The following is a 20,252-nucleotide window of genomic DNA, read 5'->3' on the forward strand; positions in this document are numbered from 1 at the left end:
CCTATAATGAGCATTAGTTCCGAGATTTGCCACTAGAACATATTTTTCTTCCTTGTTTGAATCAATATAAGTACCAAAACTGTTTTTAAATGCTTGATAATAGTGCACCACCACGTGTATTTTAATAAACATCTCGTCTAATTTACCGCAGAGCATTTGGCTTAAATTTTTATTTATAAGACATTCAAATAATTATTTTACAATGGTTAACACTAACCATGTGCCTAAGGATATCAAAGCACAATCAGAGGATGAATATTTGCAAGATGGTTTGTCGGCTAGGGAAATGATAAATCAAGGCAAAGGTTTAACATACAAGTAAGGTTTGTATGTTTGTTGAGTTTTCAGCCCATTCCTACACAATTTTTAGTGATTTTATCATCCTTCCGGGGTATATTGATTTTGCTCCAGATCAAGTTGATTTATCCAGTCAGTTAACTAAAAAAATTGCATTGAAAGCACCATTGGTTTCATCCCCAATGGATACTGTTACTGAAGCAGATATGGCCATTGCCATGGCAGTAAGTCCTTGCGGTCCCCATTGGAAGATACTAATTAAATTTTTTCTAGCTCTGTGGAGGCATTGGAATAATACATCATAACTGTTTACCAAGTTATCAGGCCAATGAAGTATTAAAGGTCAAAAAGTACAAACATGGATTTATACATGATCCGGTGGTACTAAGTCCTATAGATACAGTGTCTGATGTTTTAAATGTTAAAAAGGAGCATGGTTTTTGTGGAATTCCTATAACAGAAAACGGGAAACTTGGGGGGAAATTAGTAGGAATAGTAACTTCCAGAGATATTGACTTTCTAGAAGATAAAAGCTATGCAAACACAAAACTAGAACAGATAATGACAAAGTTGGATGATCTGGTAACAGCTCAATCTGGTGTTACCCTAACAGAAGCAAATCACATGCTGGAGAAAAGTAAAAAAGGGAAATTGCCTATAGTAAATGCTCAAGGCAATTTAATAGCACTGATGGCAAGGACAGATTTAAAGAAAGCGAAGAGCTATCCCATTGCTTCAAAGGACGACAATAAACAATTAATTGTTGGAGCTGCAATTGGAACTAGAGAGGAAGATAAGAATAGGCTGACTTTGCTAGCCCAAGCTGGAGTTGATGTAGTTATTTTAGATTCGTCCCAGGGAAATTCCATTTATCAAATTGATATGATTAAATATATCAAAAAAACCTATCCAAATCTACAAGTTGTTGCAGGCAATGGTATGAGGGATTGTCCAGCAATTAAATAATGACTAATTGATTGACTTCTAGTTGTCACCAAGAGGCAAGCTAAGAATCTTATTGAGGCTGGAGCTGATGCCCTCAGAGTAGGCATGGGTAGTGGCAGTATATGCATCACCCAAGAAGTAATGGCAGTTGGGCGCCCTCAAGCGACAGCAGTATACACAGTTTCAGAGTATGCTAAAAAATTTGGGGTACCTGTAATAGCAGATGGTGGGATACAATCAATTGGTCATATCATCAAAGCATTATCTTTAGGTGCATCGACAGGTTGTGTCTTCAATTGATTTATCAAAACATTACATGTACAGGGTATATTTCTAGTTATGATGGGGTCTCTATTAGCTGGAACTTCTGAAGCTCCAGGGGAATATTTTTTCTCAGATGGTGTGAGACTTAAGAAGTATAGAGGCATGGGTAGTATCGAAGCTATGGATAGGAAAGATGCCATGGGGTCGGCAATGAATAGATATTTTCACAGGTATTGTGTAAATACAAAAGTACCATTTTGTTTTTAAAATTGTTTGGTTGTAGTGATTCTGATAAGTTAAAAGTTGCTCAGGGAGTTAGTGGCAGCATTATTGACAAAGGATCAGTACTTAGGTTTGTTCCATATTTGCAAAGTGGTATTAGACATGGTTGTCAGGATATTGGCGTCAAATCATTGATACAACTTAGGTGGGCCCTATTGTAATTGGAGAATTTCCATTAAATTTGAATATGTTTTTTTTTTGCATTTAGAAACAACATGTATGCTAATCAGCTCCGTTTCGAGTTGAGATCACACTCCGCACAGATGGAAGGAAACGTTCATAGTTTGTTTTCTTATGAAAAGAGATTATTTTAAAAATCATTCCTGTTTGGATCAGATTGTTTTAGTGATATACATGATGGCGCGAATAATTTTGTATGTATTTTGTACCAGACTTTGATCACAAGGAAATAATATTTTTTAGGTGGGGTAAAGTTTTTTGTTAAGTGAATGTGGGTGGCGAATCAAATTTAACATTATTTATTGCGACGCTTCACGATACTCATGCAATTTATTCAGTGTTCGCGAAAAATGTGTGATTTAACACAAAATAGTATAAGATGGGTTCATAATTTAAGACAATTTTAGAAGGTCAAAGAATCCTTTTGGTACTTGTGACGTCCCCTAGTCAGGAACCCATTATTTTGTATCTTTCTGAGTATTTACATTCTACCTTAATTTTTATAATATTGTGGACTTATAGCGTTTTTAGTTTGGCTGCACTTCACCGTGGCAGTGTGACACTATCCCCGGTAGAGTGCGTTCAAAGGCCAATCTCTATTATTTTTATTATTACCAGGGAAACGTTGTACAATTTATATGATGTAACATGTTTCTGTCATTTTGATTAATAACTTTTTATCAGTATCAAGAATACAATTTATTTAGTATAAGGATAGATCTTAAATAAATCTATTTTATGAAGAAATGACTAGTAAATATTATATTGTAATTTATTTATAACGTTAATTAATAAAACTTAACCCCATATCGAAGTTTTTTTATTTCACTGTGTATTTACCATTTTATTTGTTTTAACTGGTTGCGACAAAATAGTCTCCTTTATGTTATCTTACCCTACCTTCCTAGGAATTAAGTTTTGTCTCCTTTTTACAATCCCCCTTTTCTCGCCTATTGTAACTATAAAATGTACTACAAACCAAATAAATGACATGATGATGACAAAAGGAAAGTGTAAATCAAAATGTAAATTTTAGACAGTTGATGTTTTTTCAATGGCGCAGCATATTTTTTTTATTTTAAAGTTTCCTTTAAAAAATGCCAAGTAAAAAACGTTTTTCTCACTGTGTGGTAATGGTTTATAACATTTAATAATATTAAAGAAAAAAAAGTAGTTTTTTGATGATTTGTTGCAATAGCGTAGTAAGCAATCACATTTAAGAAATTTTGGAGTAGTGTTATGAACTCTTACAAATTTTCAAATGATAAATAAGGTTTCCCGTTAAAAAAACATTATTTTATTTATTTTAGTTTAATTTTTTTAATCAAAAATAGGCCCATGAATAAAAAGAACATGCACTTAACTTAAGAGAAAACTTGTAGCTGAAGTGCAAAAATAAACGGATAACTTTTTACGTCAACAAAATAGAAACAGAAAGAAATATTACTCGGTTGATTACCATATAACGCACGTCTCTAAATTTCTCCCACCAACCTGCACTTTGCACCATTTTCTTTTTAAATTTCGATTCCCAGACACCTAACTCGTTTCTTCAGAACATTTAACTGGATCTGGATATATTTCGAGAAAATACTGCCTTAAAACTGCTGCATCTAAACTAAAACCTGTCGAATTCAACTACAAGCGGCCATGTTGGTTGTTGAACGCCGCTTGTCTTATTGGCTGAAAAATTGATCGCGCATGCGCATATTAAATGGCCCATCTCAATAGTTTTTTCATCATCGCTTCAAAAACTACTGTATTATATTTAGTAACTATATAGTTTACCACAATACACTAACACTACATGTATTTCAAATAAATTGTAATTTATAATGAATCTGCTTCAAACAATAATCCGCAACATAATGTTTACAATTAGTTTTAATTAGTATATTATGCAACAAGTGCGGTAAACTGCATTTTACTCACGAGTTTATTTGACACGAACGGAGCGCAACGCAGCGAGTTTTTGATAAACGTGCGTGCGTCAAAAAGTTTACCGAACATTTGCATACTACACTTTTTCTACGACCGTTAGATTTTGTGTATATTTTCGCAAAATACGAAAACATTCACTGACATGACTGTCAGAAATGACAAACGTCAAAATTCAAAGCGTGGGAAATATCTCCGAAAACATCCGATTGCTGCCAATCCCGTGCGGTAAAATCCCGGAAATGTCCGAAGTGGCTCGGATTCGTGAGAAACGAAACTGACGTGGTAAAGTGACGTTTCCCGCACGCTAGATCGGTGGGTAATTAGGTATTTTACAGACGGGAGAAGAAAAAATAATTTGCTGTTCAAATTAAAAGTTCTAAATGAACACGTTTCCTTAGACGTAATGAAGTTCAAACTTAAATTTATCTAAAATATTCTTATCTTTGTTCTTAATAAACTTTTGCTCTTTTCATCCTAACGTACATTTATAATTAGCTTCAAGTGGATACATTTTATCGCAACAATAAAATATTATTGGCACGTTTCCTAGATAAATTCCATCAAAAATACGTAAATAAGGATGTTCATCGAGTTGCCACAAAGAACACTAGACGTAGGTACAGGAAACTTTGTTACTTAGTTGATTGTGCGGGCCTTCTGGTAAATATCAAGATATAAGCCAGAACGTGCACCAGCAATAAGAAATTCACGATGCTCTGGCTTTTGATTGATCATTTTTATTAGTATTATTATCGAATTATCTCCGCTCGTTTTTCCGAACATATTGTTTTTAACCTTTCCCGGTAAAAAAATGCGCAAACAATTTTTTTTTGGGTTTCGTTTAATATTCGTCAAAACGGCGGCTTAGTAAATATTTTGAATACTTCACAGGAGCGCAACAAAATAAATAAAACTTCAGGAAAGCTCAAGTGCCGATTGACACTAACAAGGTGAAGCTCTCGTAGTTCCGGGATTGAAAATGATCCGAACTTTCGCAATAAACATTGTCAATGCGCGCCATCTAAATATTTACTTGTTAATATTGTTTTTTATAAATAGGTGATCATTCTAACATATGTTCCGCCCATGTAAAGTTTTAAACGACTAACATAAGACTTAAACCCTCCTAAAACACTTATACGCTGTATTAATATCCTCTTTAAGGAATACTAAGGTTTTATCTTGTAACTTGGCGTATGAATTACACAATAAAAACAACCGCTTCTCTATCAGCTCTTGTCAACTTGTCAAAAATGTCATGTCGCTCGGTATATTACCAGCTACGGTCACTGCAGGTCCGAACTAGATAAAACGACTCTAAAGCTACGTGTGCAACATCATCGTACAAAAATCAATTGTTTGGCTTTATCATTATCAATAAAATTCAGTTTTATCGACAGTTTTCTTAGGCATTAAACATTTTTGTTTGAATTCTTATAAAAAAGCTTTTTTTGGGCAGGTAATTGAGAAAAATTACTGATTTTCTTAAGTCGGCACTGTCTAACAAATTCTTAGTCGTTTTACTTTTGTCCGTCTCAGTTTCATTTATTTTTTGAATTTTCTAATTTCAATTATGGTAACAAGGTTGAAACTTCTAAATGAACACTTTGGTCCTAATTTTACAAAAAAGTGCAATATATTCATTCGGACATAAAAAAATGTTAGTTAAAGCCCGATTCAGTTAGGGAGTTAGAAAAAAGGTAGAAAAAAGATGACGAATCTATGTGTTTTTATGCAAGCTAAACTGACTAAAACCTGGCTATCGCTATCGTTTTCGGCTACAGAATCAACCCCCTGCAAACAGAAGTAACTTCAAATTTCCAATTACGGTCCTGTAGGGGCGGCGTCGGTCTAGACAGATTAGGTACCCCCGAGTTGACTATAGGTAGTCGTTTGGAGTGGCACCTATTAACAATAACATGATTGGGCGAAGTTTTTTTGATAGTTTCTTTTACATTTAGTTTGAGTATACAGAATCCAATCAGCAAGTTAAATGCCATTGGGATCGTATGTGTCTATCAGTTTTTTTTATTCGCTTATCGTGTGAGGTTTGCAATAAATCATCAAATGGCGCCTCGTAAATGGTCTTTAAAATCTACCAACGCCCCCGTAGCCTAAATTCAAGCACATGTGACGAGCCCTTTTGTTCGAATTATCTCGGCACTTGTAAAAAATCAGTCTATATTAGGAATGGCCACAATATGTCATACAATTGCTGGCGCCACCCGCTCTAAAATTCCCACATTATTAAAACGCCACTTGAAAAAGGCTAGATAAAATGCTACTTCAATAAAATCAGAGTTTAGTCCTTATCTCGTTCCTTAAAAGCTTTTTCATCTTCGCGGCGGTTCAAAAAACATCGGTCTTCGCGAATGGTAATTATATTTAATTTTATTCGCGATTTTCCCATGTAATAAATATCAAAACCTTTTAAATAACTTTGACGCAGGAATCTTTAAATTTTAAAGCAAACGAATTTGTTGTACACTTCAATAACATTTCCGGATATCTCAGAGGCATCTTAAAAAATATATTGCTATGTAAATAAGGTATATTAACTTAATTCGTAAGTGAACTAAGGACTGCCAATTCAAACATTGTCAGTTTTTACGTCATTGTAAACCATTGTTTTGTTATGAAAATAGTGCAATATTTATAATACTGGCTTCGAATGTGTACATCAAAGCTTGTTTAGTAAGATATTTCCTAAAAATATTATATTAATCAATTTATGTTCAAAAATCGTTGGTTTGCTTCGTATTTTTTGTGTCGTCGGTTTCAAAACATTTCTCGCGAAAACATGGATAATTAAACAAAAAAGTTATCCTAAAATCAATAGGAACGTATTCTATGGTATTTTTTTATATTAATACGAAAGGAATTCGTAAAAAAATTGTTTATTTTGAAAAGTTTGCTTTATTGTTTATGTTTTATGATGACAACGTTATGGCTAAAACCTGGTGTACCGACCTATCGAATATATGGCGAATACAGTTTCCAACTGATGTATTAATAAATTTATTAACGTACATAAGATCAGGTTGGACCGCGATCAAATATTGATTTTAAATTAGACACGGAGGATGTCTCGATATTCCAGCTCCTCCCTGTCATCCAGAATCTGTACAATAACGTTTCGGATTCGGGAATAACTCCGCCCTCGTATCAAATTTAGCTGAACCGCAAAAGTTGAAGGCAGCGTCAGTAACGCAGCGCAAGCTACTAAAATCCGGAAGTTTTCGGTTTGATTTCCAAATAGTGTTCGTCGGTGTGAAAATTTTCGTGAAAATGTCTTACAGTAATTCGACTTCCGATCATGATGCTTTTCAATACGGCTACACTCACAATTCGCATCATTATATTTCAGGTATATATACCTAATTTTTAATTAGTTGGGTCCATTATCTGTTGCTGTTTTTTGAACCAATTTTTTTATACATGAAGATTTCTTTGAATCTAAGGTTTCCCCTCAACATTCTTAGGAAAAAAAATGACTGTAACCCAATTTCAATTATTAAAAACAAGTTACTTTTATTCTCAAAATGTTTTCGCCGTTTTGACAATTTTTAATACCACTTTGACAAGAATAGTGTAAATAAACCAATAAAAAAAGTGTTTTTAAAAAATTGGGAATGTTGTACTTTCTATTCTAAACTCAATTTCTATTGTTGGCCTTAGAAAAAAGAAGCAAAGATACTTTTAAATTTAGTTTGGTAACTTTTTTTAACATGTCGTTTAAGATACCCGAAATAATTTTAATTCGTGCAAATACTTTGTGTGAACATAGTACATTTTTAATAATTTTTCTAAAAAAGTTTAATAACAAAATTCTCAACTAACTTGTGTTATTAATAGGAGCTACTTTAATCAATTTCAAGCCTATCTTTGCGTTGTGAATACACATATAAAACATAGTGAAAGGCAATGAGTCTAATTTTTTTTTTGTAATTTTGCTTAGCTTTAGTCTGGTGATAAGCATTTATAGTCAGCTGCATTAATATTTTTTTAAAATTATTTCGTATCTTTTATTAAATAAAAAAAATTCTATTATATTTGTTTCTAAACATACTATTTCGTCTTATTGAAGTATCATAAAAGAAACTTATTATGCCTGCCGTAATTTTGCTCCAAAATGCGTGGGTTCCTTAAATGCACATGTGCCGGCATAAAATATGAAACTTGTACGTTATTTAATAACTATGAAAATGGCGGCGACATTTCGAATTTCGAACCACTTTTTGTTTATTATTTTAAGATTTTATATTGTCTTTATAGCATTTGCTTAACAAATGTGTTAAATATGGACTAAGTAGTGACTTTGATGGGGCGTTCGTATATACACGCGTTTCCAAAACCTTTCCTTTAAATAGTCAAGTCCTCAGAGTTATAATTTCCTTTAGAAAAACAATTTCTTCATCGTTTTGCCAATAACGCCTTCTTTGGTTTTTGTTAATTTTTGTCTGAACATCTTACTAAAACAATGTTTCGAAATAACCATTCCTAAAAGTTGTCTAGGATATAATTTGGTTTTGGTTACAAATCCTTTTATTTATATTTGGAAATTTTGTTTATTATTTTAAGATTTTATATTGTCTTTATAGCATTTGCTTAACAAATGTGTTAAATATGGACTAAGTAGTGACTTTGATGGGGCGTTCGTATATACACGCGTTTCCAAAACCTTTCCTTTAAATAGTCAAGTCCTCAGAGTTATAATTTCCTTTAGAAAAACAATTTCTTCATCGTTTTGCCAATAACGCCTTCTTTGGTTTTTGTTAATTTTTGTCTGAACATCTTACTAAAACAATGTTTCGAAATAACCATTCCTAAAAGTTGTCTAGGATATAATTTGGTTTTGGTTACAAATCCTTTTATTTATATTTGGAAATAATAAAAAGAATTTCCAAAAACTGTAATACAAAGTTAAGTTTCCATATCTAAAAAAATTGGTCAAAAAATGATAATGAAATATACGCTATGAGTGAATGTTTGCTGGCACTAAAATTATGTTGAACTAAGGAAGAAATTATTTTGAATTATGAGTGTATTCGTTTAATTGTTATATTTTTATTTTTCAATTAATTAATTAATTAATATTCTATTAATAATCGGTACATCCGACAAATAAAATTGGCTATTTCTATAAACCCTAGAATATTACGAAAAATTGGGCATTAAATTATCCATCTAAAATTAGCTCATTCAAAACACATGTACATAGAATGATAGTAGGTAGATACATTATGTGGGAGTCTATAAAGTTTTATGATGTTCCTCAAAGTCTTTATCGCATGTCAGACGTTGTTTATCTGATTTTATTAACTCGTCCGTAAGACGAAGTAAACAGAGGTTATTTTTGTCGGGTTGAAAAAATTGTTAAAATAAACTTCCGATTTCGTGTAAATGCCGTCGTAAAGGTTGTTCAAAGGACAGCAACAAATTTACGAAGCAATGTGACCGATACCCCCTTATCCCATCCTTCAATGATTTGCTTTTAGATGGAAGCACGATAGGAGGAGATGAATCAAACTTCTGGTCTAATAGTCCGTCGCGAACGGATTCGCCATCGCCGAATATTCTCCACGCACAAAATCAAATAGAAAATCACTATCAGATATACGCCCCTTCAAGTTGTCCCACATCGCACAATCATTATTCTCCCTACCGAACCAGTAAGAATCATTTTGTGTTTTATGTCGAGAGATCATGTAATTTGGGCCTCTCTGGCATTTTGATGCTGCATTTTTCGCCTCTCCTTGTAGATTACACGTCAATAACATCAGATCCGGATTTAGGGACTCCATTCGTAAGGGTTGTTAAACGCCGAACAACCGCAAACAAAAAAGAACGTCGCAGAACTCAAAGTATCAATAACAGCTATGCTATGTTGAGAGACTGCATACCAAATGTCCCAGCAGACACAAAACTGTCAAAGGTAGAACAGTTTTTTCTTTTCGACCATACGTCACAATTTTCTCCGTTTTGTCTGCTAAATTTTTGACTAATTCGTCTGCGTACTGAACAAATGCAACAGACTGGCGATATATTCTACTAAGAAAATTCAATATTTTTAACTATTTTATAAGGTTTTTAAATTTCATAAAACGTTTTCCTTTCGTAAACTATCTTGGTGAAGTCGAATTCGATAATGGTACTTAACCCTTTTTCTCATAAAATGAGTTAATCTTTTTTCGTCTATTACTTCCAATGCCTGTCAAAATCTTCACTTTATAGTTTTCTTTAAATTTTTGCCAGTTAGGGCCAAATTTATAACAGCGTACATCCAAGATAGCTTTCACGTTTTGCCATATCCGTTTATTACTCTGCAGAACACTTGTGTGTGCGTGTGTTTTTAACGATTTTTGTGTATAGAGTGGTCCAAATTCGAGGGGCCTTGTTACGGGCTCAGTTTTTGAGAAAATTCGAAAACTGAAAACCGCATCGTGGTATGTCAAGGCGTTTTTGAGCTACAGGATGATTCTCAAAAACGTGTGATTTTAAACACCCTCTATAACTTTTTTAATTGTAAGAAGAGAGTTTTGGGAAAAAAACATTTTTTTAAGTTTTTTTAAGCCGGAATCTCTCTATTTTACTCGTTTTGTCTTAGAGCCTTTAGTTCTTAAGATATCACACAAAATTATATTTCTTTAAATGGAATAACCAAGATTTTTCTAAAAAATCCATTTTCTAATAAAATTTCCTGTCGATCGATGTGCCATACATATATTTTTATTAAATAATTTAAAAGATATTTGCAGTTTTCGATATTTACCATAGTAGGCGCTGTGCGCGCCCTAAATATGTAGACAAACTTTATTCCTTTTTTTTTCATACAAAATCAAGTTGGCTGACACGAGGGGATACAGCAACCTCGCACTAACTTCTAGTTTACAATAATTACCAACCATACAATAATTAATGGAAATAAAATTATTAAAAGCAATTTTTTTTATTTAAAGTTTTTATCAAACAAGGGTCAAACTTAAAATCTACATCTAACAAGTTTCTTTAACTCTAAAACAAAAGCTTAAACTGACGGCCGTGTTCTTGTAAACATATCCTACATCTTCTCTTGACGCTATTTTCTGCATTGAGAAGTACCCCACGAACCTGCCTGAATGCAGTACGAAGTGCCTCTTCCAATTCCCTTTTAGTAGTTGGGCCATTTCGAAATATAAGGTCTTTGATTCTCCCCCACAAAAAGAAGTTTGGAGATCTGGGAGGCCAATATATAAGACCTTTATTTCCGATTCAGTTTTCGGCATTATTTTGCTGAAGTCGCAAATTGTCGATAAACGGAAGGATTTCTTGGTATCTTGCGGCATTTAAATTTCCATAAAAAATTTGTCCTCTGTAGATGCCTACCCATACCTTAAAACTGGACCTTCCCTGATATGCTTGTTCCACCATAATATGGGGATTTTGCTGTTTCCAGTAATTGCAGTTATACCTGGTGAATATTTCATCACTACAAATCCTTGTCACAGACGTCCAAACAACTTTCCTGGCAAAATCACGGTCTTCTTGGCATTTATTTAGGTACCACCTGTAAAGTGCACGTCTTGGAGCAAAACCTCCTTGCCGTAATTGAAGCACCCGTCGGGGTCGATAGGGCCTAAACTTGTGTTTCTCTCCATAGCCTTGGTGGAAGGATTCGGGTTAATTTCTATTTCTCCCAGAGCCCTTAGTTCTTCCAACTCTCTATCTCTGGCTAGGCTTCTATACGTCCTAACGCCGTCTGTCGATTTTCGTCACTTTCAATATAATATTTTATCATGTCGTACCTTTCAAAATTTTCAAACATTTTTATAGCAGACGAAGAAACCACTTTTGACACTTGAGCTTGTGTATCATGGCAGTTGTTTTTATCTGATCATAGCTACCTAGATAGATACCGTAAAACTGCATAGGTCAGAGTTAAGCACAGCCTACTATGATAATGATTAAAAATTGCAGATACCTTTTTAACTACTTAATAAAAATAGGTGTATGTCACATCGTTTGACAGAAAATTTTATTAGAAAACTATTTTTTTAATTGGTTTATTCGGTGAAAACAGGTAGATTTGCCTTTAAAAAATCATCAAAAAATGTTTTTAATACAAATCCCTATTTTTACAAATAAAAAAGTTATAGAAGGTTTTAGAAACTCACATTTTTAAAAATCACCCTATAGCTCAGAAACGCTTTGACTTATCGTGATACGGTTTTAGTTTTCGACTTCTCTCGAAAATGAAGCCAGTAATATGCATATTAATTTTTTTTGCTTAATGCTTAAAGCCACAGAGGCTCCTCGAATTTGGACCACCCGGTACATTCCCTTGCTTCTCAAACTAGTATTTAAAACTAAAAAAAAGCAACGTTTTTATCTTTGAATAAGTTCGCTAGAAGACATTTTGTATCTTTGTAAAAATGCCTATGCTCTATGAACGTTGGCGATCACACTAACCCATATTACCCATTGTCTGATGGATATCTGGCTTTTTCCTTCTATTTTGTCCAGTATAATTAGTTGCTGTAATCAGTTTCCTCTGTTTAATGGTATTGAGAATTTCTGGTTTCTTCTGCACTCGTTTCATTACTGTATTATTTGGACAGCTTAATTTTAATTAATTTTAGTTGATTATAAGCATTTTTTGTATTTTCTATACAGCAATTTATAAGGATAATCCCAACTATCATTTATGGCGCAGAGCATTTTGTAACGCTGTGTGCTCTACTTAAAAGACCATTGCTTGTTGTGATCTTTATTTATTATTATGATTTACATTTTTTTATTGTTTAATTTCGCTTCCTATATCTTGCTGACAAAGACTACTTAAGCCATGACGCCTTGGAGGCTCTCGACAACTATCTGCCAGAAGTACGGTGTCATCAGCATATCTCAGTTTGTTTATTATTTCTCCATTCATGATTATGCTTTTATTTATTTCTTCTAAGACTTTCTGAAATAGACATTCTACATTGAATAATATAAGTCGTATAGTTTGTCTCAAAGTATAATTAATGTCTTAACTTTTGACGGCAAGTATTGAAATAACCTAACAACGGCAACAAAACACCTTATTAAGATTATATTGTGTTTATTTGAGTACACATTACTACTAATAGAAAATATGATTACACTAAATATATACTAAGTATTAATAACTAGGCGGTTGAATGTAGAATAATATCGAGAAAGACGAAAACCAGTGTCACATACATGCGGTTTTTTAATAGCATACGAATTTAACACTTCCAAAAGTCGCCCTTTGTTGTAACAGGATTCAAAATAAATATCATTTTGTAACAAATATTCTTCCATTTCATTTTTTGTAGTTGTATTTGATACTATTTGCTTTGTTTGTATTATCCATTACAATGACACCGTTATTCGCAATATTTTTTCAAAGATAATTTTATAATAATATAGTTTTTAAAACCTTCCAAACCGTATGTATAGAACCAAGTTTAATCTAGGTAAATTACACATCTGTTTTCGAGGATATTAACGTTTTTGTAAGTACACAGGTTTCTTTTAAGGCTTCTTGTTTAATGAATCCTGTACCTATTAAAACTACAAAAACATTTTGTATTGCACGTAATGACCTTTTTTGAAGCACATTGACTTGTAGAGTCCGTCAAAAGCCAATACCATATACTTTGAGACATACTTTACTCCTCATTTAATCTCTCTGCATTTGCAATAAGCATCGATGCACAGTCGACAAAAACGGAGAAAATTAATATCAGTCCGTGACATTTCATCGCTTTTCACCAAGAAATGGTTAGGTTTACGTTTAATAATAGTTCATTGAACTGAGGTGGCTTTTACTTGATGAAAATAACAACTAAAAGTTCAGATTTTCACGAAATTATATATTTTTACATGACAGTTGTTTATACAAACTACCTGCCACTATATATACCGAACAATGATAATAAAACCTTAATTGAAGTTGTTGTGAGAACTTAAGTTCAATAAGTTGATCCTTAAGCAATACAATTGAATTTCTCATTTTGTTAATCTCCATGGCAAATTTAATTTTCTACTTTTTGTAGCTGTATGTATGTATGGTGGTATAGATACGTGGATGACGTCTTTGCTTGCTTTGTTGGAACGGACAGACAATTGAATTCTTTTTTAAATTACATTATCTCATTACATAATCGTATAAAATTCACTATCGAGATTGAACAGGATAACTCTACTAATTTTTAAACTTAACTATCACGAAAACACAAAACAAATTATCATAAACCTTCACACACGGACACAGTCATACATAACAGCTCAAATTACCCTTATACACACAAAATGGCTGCATTTCATTCTTTTTTACACAGACTTCTGAATACGCCACTCTCAACAGAAAATTACAACAAAAAACTTAATATCATTAAACAAATTGCACTGAACAACGGCTACAATCCGTCCATTATAGATAAAATTATGAATAAAAAACAAATCCAGACAACAGCAAATTCTGTTTATCCGAAACCTAATACAGAACCCGAACGATTTAATTACATACATAGGAGAACCCAGTGAAAAAGTTTCAAAACATTTGTCAAAATGTGGTTTAAAAATAGCTTTCAGAACTAACAACACAATAGGAAATTTTTCAAAAAACAATAAAACGAAATGTCCAAAATCTCAAAAATCAGGTGTCCTTCAAGAAACGCATTAACGAACATAAAAGAGCGTTTAAAAACAATAGTCTAGATTCTAATTATGCTACACACTTAAACACAGAAAAACACATTTTACAGCCACAAAAAGTAAAAAATTAAATTTATTGGAAGTCATGGAGATTAACAAAATGAGACATTCAAATGTATTGCTTAACGATCAATTAGATTTAAATACCTCTCCTTTATTGAACTCAAATTCTCACAACATTAATTATGGTTTTATGTTCATTTTTTCGCATATATAGTAGCAGGTAGTTTGTAAATATTACATTTGATAAAGATACGGTGTTGTCCAAACAATTGTCATGTAAAAATATATAATTTCGTGAAAATCTGAACTTTTAGCTCTTTTTTTAATAATATTTCGTTGCAGATCAAAACGTTGCGTTTAGCAAAAAGCTACATTTCGTATTTGACGAGGGCTTTGGAAACAGATGACACGGTCGGCGGATTCAAAGCGGAGCTTGGATCACTTTCTAGAAAATCGAATAGCAATAATCAAATTCAAATTAATAGTGAATCGTTGAACGAATTTAATTCTCATAAAAGTGACAGCTCGGTAAGTTTGTGCGTGATATTTCTTTTAACCGTGATGCGTAGTTATAGCAAGTGTTTTATTACTTACGCTGACGAACGACTTCGTAGACATCAACGCTGTATATTTATATGCGTTTCTTTCATTTCTTGACACAAATTTACTCTATAACACGATTAACTTTTGCCCAAACCGTAATTTAATAATCTGATTATACCGAAATAATAGCGCTTGGGGGGTGGCATAAACACCCTTTAGTGTTTTGGGGGGTGATAATCATTTATGTCACCGTTCCCGACTCTGGCAAACGTCCGAACACGCTACTCTACTTAGATAAATCGTTGAGGCGGCATAAAATAGATTATAACTATCGAAAATTAGATAATAAAAACCGGCAAATGGAGTTATATCGGTCGTTTGCGGTTTTGCTTAATTTGCTTATTGTTATTGAATCCAATTTTTTTAAAATACTGAGACTTCTGTAATATTGATATAATATGTGATACTTTTCCATTTCTCGAAAATATTTCACAGAAATGCATTATTTTTATTAGGGTTTAAGTGCTCTACCGAAATGATCAAAGTAACATCGCATTTATCAAATTTATTGTCGTTTTTTTTTTAAGTGTTCAGGACTTAATCCCTTGACCTTTCGACTTATCTTCTGTTCGGAATTTTAGGTTTTGATTATTCAATGAAATTACGGTAATAGCATTTAAAGTTAATGAGGTTTTTGCAGGCAAATTAAAATTCTTCGGTCCTTGCGCATTAAATACGCATAATTTTTAATAGTTGTTGTCGCTGGTTTACGATTTTTTATTGCTTCTAACAGGAAGAGACAAACAACTGTAGGAAGGCAAAGGGTAGAACGGGGTGGCCCCAGCACGTGTGGGCGTCGGAATTAAAACAGGAACAAGGGCTGTAAGCCGAAATTCCCTATCGATATTTAACAACTCAAGCAGCATTACCAAAAAAGGGCAATTAAATCAATTTGTCACTTGAGATTTTCGTTATCAAGTTTAGAGTGAAATAAAGCCGTCGGTATGGTTCAACATTCCTTATGTACGATTTTGATTGGCCAAAGTGGTCTATACGAAAAGTATTAAAATTTATTATTACCTAAATAGGCAGGTTGTTTTGAGCGGTTATTTCACTTTATTTCACATTATTCACTTTTCTTTCTAGTCTAATTTTTTGATTCGATTTTGATTTTTGATAATTTTTGTTATCAAGCGCACTTGTTATTTCTGAATAAAATCCACACAGCAGGCCGCAGTAGGTAGTAGAAAAAAAATATATTTTTTTTTAAATTTTTATTTTAAAAGTTTTTATTTTGTGTTAATCGAAATAAAATTATGCTTCGCTACTGCGTTTTTGACGAATTTGTCGTTACTTCCGTATGTTCAAAAAAACTTGCTGTTACTAGGGACTTCTAACTTGGTCGAATGGTTTTCGAATAATTAATAAAAATGCTTTTTTTTCCCATTTCTACTCACTTTTGGTTGATAAATATGCCCTTAAAGTCTTTGTTTTGAACTTTGAAACACTCTGTATAACAATTTTGTTCGGAATGCTTCGCGGGGATGCTATCATGCTATCATATAGGGGGTGCTGCCATTGCCATGTGGGTGATTCTGTTTTAACTGTGATTTTTTATGTCTTGTATTGTTTGTCCTCACTGTTAATTAATTAATAATATAATAATAGATTTTTTTGTATTAATTAAATGATCATAACCTACAATATATCAGCTAAATGTCAGTACCGTGTCTAAAATTTGTCTATAAATTCTTTTTTTTTGTGGCAATAAACGATTTAAAAATAATTACTTCATAAATTCTTATTTCTATGATCAAATTTAAAAAAAAAATGACACTCTTTGTGTTAATGTTTTAAGTTAACACAGAATTCTGGTTCCATAACTTTTGCCTTTAACGAATTTTTGCATTTGAAATTATAGGACTCGAGCGCCATCTACCTTGATTTATGAAACGTCTAGTGAATCATGTTGTAAGTACGTCATCTGAGTACTGTTTACAAACATGAAGTTGATGACATAGTCCAAAGAGTTTATATGACTTTAGAACTCAAATTTATTTTATGTCAGTACCGTGGATAAATGAGTCAGTACCACGGAACGGAAAATTTTAAATTTGTTTCTCGTTCTTGAGGCTTTGAAATTGTAGTAAAATTCTTTCAGGCTTTTATTTTTACAGTAAAATAGATGAATAATATGCATAAAAAATTAAAAAGTCTGGTTTTAAAATCTTAGAAATTTTAAGTAAAAAAGTAACAGCTAGAACGGAATTACCCATGTGTCGGTTTTATTTTATTTTGCCCACCCCTACCGCAGGTGGGTTTAGTGCGCCACTGGTTAGGCCGAATCTAGCGTACTTTAGGGGTTAAACGTATGTTACACCAAATAATTTTATTTGTAGTAGTTTCTCGAAATTGTATATATTATCTATTTTAGTCGGAATTTACCAGATGGCCCCAATGTATACATTTATCTACCTTAAGAGTTTTATATATTGTAATTATAGCCGGGTTTATAATTAGCTATTTTATATCCGATTTGTTTATATTTTTAGTTTGTATTTATAGAATGAAAAAAGCGGCATTATTGCAGGTAAGGTAAAATTAAATTATTATTAAACCAGTCACGTAATCAGTATATTTTTTTTCTCATTTCCCGTATAGCGACATTTTCCGATGTCGGTAATTAAGACTTTGTTAATTGTCGACCGTCATTTTCACTTCTCCGTAACGAGAAATGGGCGGTTACGTCAAATCAACGGATTCGGAAAAAAACGAAAGAATAACAGCGTGTTAAATTTCCATTGGTAATTCGATTCGTTCACGCCCACCGAAAACAAACGGCTACTCAAGTACGGCGAAGATGTATCGATTCAATTTCGAAAGAAAAGGTATCAGTTTACCCATGTTGCACTCGTAATCCACCGAGATATATACATGTAATCATTCTTGTAGCCACCAATTAGGCGTCTATTTATGGCGATATTTTTTGTCGTGTTTTAATCTTAGCGACCGTATTATAGGTCGTTGAGTTCTATTCGTTTGTTCTTTGTTTTTGTAATTTTTTTCTCACGTGGATATTTCTGCATATTTTTGCGCTCTACTTATAAAGTGATGGGGTTGTTTATTTTTTTGGTAAAAATGTAAAAAAAAATCATGTACAGGGTGGGCGAAATTATAAAGTCCACTAGCTAAAGGATATATATAGACTCATATTATTATAGGTGTCCGAAGCTCGAATTTATAGAATGGTAAAGACCGCATATGGATATCTGCTTCCGTTTCAGAGTTTAAATGTGCATTTTTAAAATAATCGCTGAAATATTTTGTTTGTGTCGTATTCTGTGTTTCTCTGAAAACATTTACATAGCAATCTTTTAAGTTTATCTAACGTTAGTTAGTTGATTGAAGTTCTAAAATAATTTTTATCAGCTCCTAAAACCACTATTTCTTGTAACTCATAGGGAATTGATGCATAGCTTTTTGGCTACTTTTCAAACGGATTGCTAAGAACTAGGCTGGGTCGCAATCCTCTTAATATATTTTTAAGATGTCATTTTTTAAGATATTGATCATAATACCAATTGCTGCGCTTTCATAAAACAAACTACTAGAGCAGCGCCAAAATTTCCCGACCTGAATATGAAAGAAACAAAGTAGAGTAACATTTTTTTATTATTTTTGAATATAATCCCCCTTAACTTCAATACACTTATTAAATCTCTTTATTAACAACTCAATCCCTTTTAAAAAATATTCTTTTGGTTTGTTTGCAAAATGAGCTAAAACAGCCTATTTTAACTCAACTTCGTCGTTAAACCGCCTTCCACGAAAGTCCTTTTTCATATCCATATCCAAACAAATAATAGTAGCTGGGGGCCATATCTGGACTATAGGGAGGATGATCTATCTGTTGGAACCCACACTTTAAAATGGCAGCTTGTGCGACACCAGCAGTATGGACAGGTGCATTATCATGCAAAAGACGCACACCCCTGGTCAGTTTTCTTCGACGTTTTACACGTATGCAGTCTCGCAATTTATGTAATAATGTTGCGTAATATTTACCATTGACAGTGGTATTAGTTTCTTTAAAATCTATCAAAAGAATTCCTCCACAATCCCAAAAGATTGTGGCCATCACCTTTTTTGTTGACTGGCAGACTCTGAATTTTCTTGAAGGTGCTTCACCCTTACGACGCCACTCCATTGATTCTTTTTTCGATAGAGGGTCATAATAGAGAACCATAGTTTCATCTCTCGTCGCCATAGTTTCTATCACAGGCTTCTGTTCCGACCCACAGAGTTCCTAAAAAGACCGCGCACACTCGACACGGCGTTGTCTTTGAATAGCCGAAAGGTTTTTAGGAACCCGTCTCGCACTAACCTTATGCATACCTAAATGATCATGCAAGATTTGACGAACACTTGTATCAGAAAGCTTAGTAATTTCTGAGATTTCCTTGACCTTTAAAAGTCGATCACTCAATACCACCTCTTCCACAATCGCAACAATATCTTCCGTTATGACCTCCATTGAATCATCTTCAAGGGACTCCTGCCCCATTCGAAAACGTTTTGCCCATTCTTTCACTACAGAATACGAAGGAGAACTTTGGCCGTACACACCATCCAGCCTTTCTTTAATAATTTTAGGTGCTAACCCTTCTTTTGTCAAAAATTTTATGACTGCTCTATACTCAATTTGCGTTATTTGCGACACTTTTTCTGACACGTCCTGTTTAAAATGCTGTCAATAAAAAACTATTTGACGCAAGACTTTTTTTTCGCACCCTACTACGATATATGTTTAAAAGAAGACATAGTCTTACCGTGATACTGGAGCTGCATCTATTTCAGGCCGGGAAATTTTGGAACTAACCTGGTATAATATCCCATTTACGTGACAACCGAAACTACCAGTACGCAGTTGTATCCGATATTATAGCTTCTCCGTCCAAAGCCTACTTGTGCAAAACTCTTGAACAAAATATCAATTAAATTCTGTGTAAAAAGTTGCTTTGAGAAGGTTACCATAGAAACACCAAATTTTTCAGAACAAAAATGGTACAGCAGGTTACTAAAAATGCACCCAA

General features: G+C 33.2%; 2 protein-coding genes across 2 annotated transcripts; both read left to right on the plus strand.

The window, feature by feature from the left end:
- Window positions 1-40: 40 nt before the first annotated feature.
- Window positions 41-2,770, plus strand: LOC132708596 (inosine-5'-monophosphate dehydrogenase-like). Its single transcript, XM_060681009.1, has 7 exons — window positions 41-318; window positions 371-521; window positions 571-1,234; window positions 1,286-1,525; window positions 1,580-1,736; window positions 1,790-1,933; window positions 1,997-2,770. Exons 1-7 carry the CDS (start codon window positions 203-205, stop codon window positions 2,100-2,102), a joined length of 1,578 nt encoding a protein of 525 aa, XP_060536992.1. The 5' UTR covers window positions 41-202; the 3' UTR covers window positions 2,103-2,770.
- A 4,375-nt stretch (window positions 2,771-7,145) lies between these two features.
- LOC132695503 (heart- and neural crest derivatives-expressed protein 2-like) lies at window positions 7,146-17,764 on the plus strand. Its single transcript, XM_060659788.1, has 5 exons — window positions 7,146-7,276; window positions 9,408-9,581; window positions 9,672-9,844; window positions 14,959-15,144; window positions 15,953-17,764. The coding sequence occupies exons 1-5, from the start codon at window positions 7,198-7,200 to the stop codon at window positions 16,043-16,045; spliced, it is 705 nt and encodes a 234-aa protein (XP_060515771.1). The 5' UTR covers window positions 7,146-7,197; the 3' UTR covers window positions 16,046-17,764.
- Window positions 17,765-20,252: the final 2,488 nt, after the last annotated feature.

Source organism: Cylas formicarius, unplaced genomic scaffold (genome assembly GCF_029955315.1).
Source record: "Cylas formicarius isolate icCylForm1 unplaced genomic scaffold, icCylForm1.1 PGA_scaffold_12__32_contigs__length_19106922, whole genome shotgun sequence".
NCBI classification, from domain to species: domain Eukaryota; kingdom Metazoa; phylum Arthropoda; class Insecta; order Coleoptera; family Brentidae; genus Cylas; species Cylas formicarius.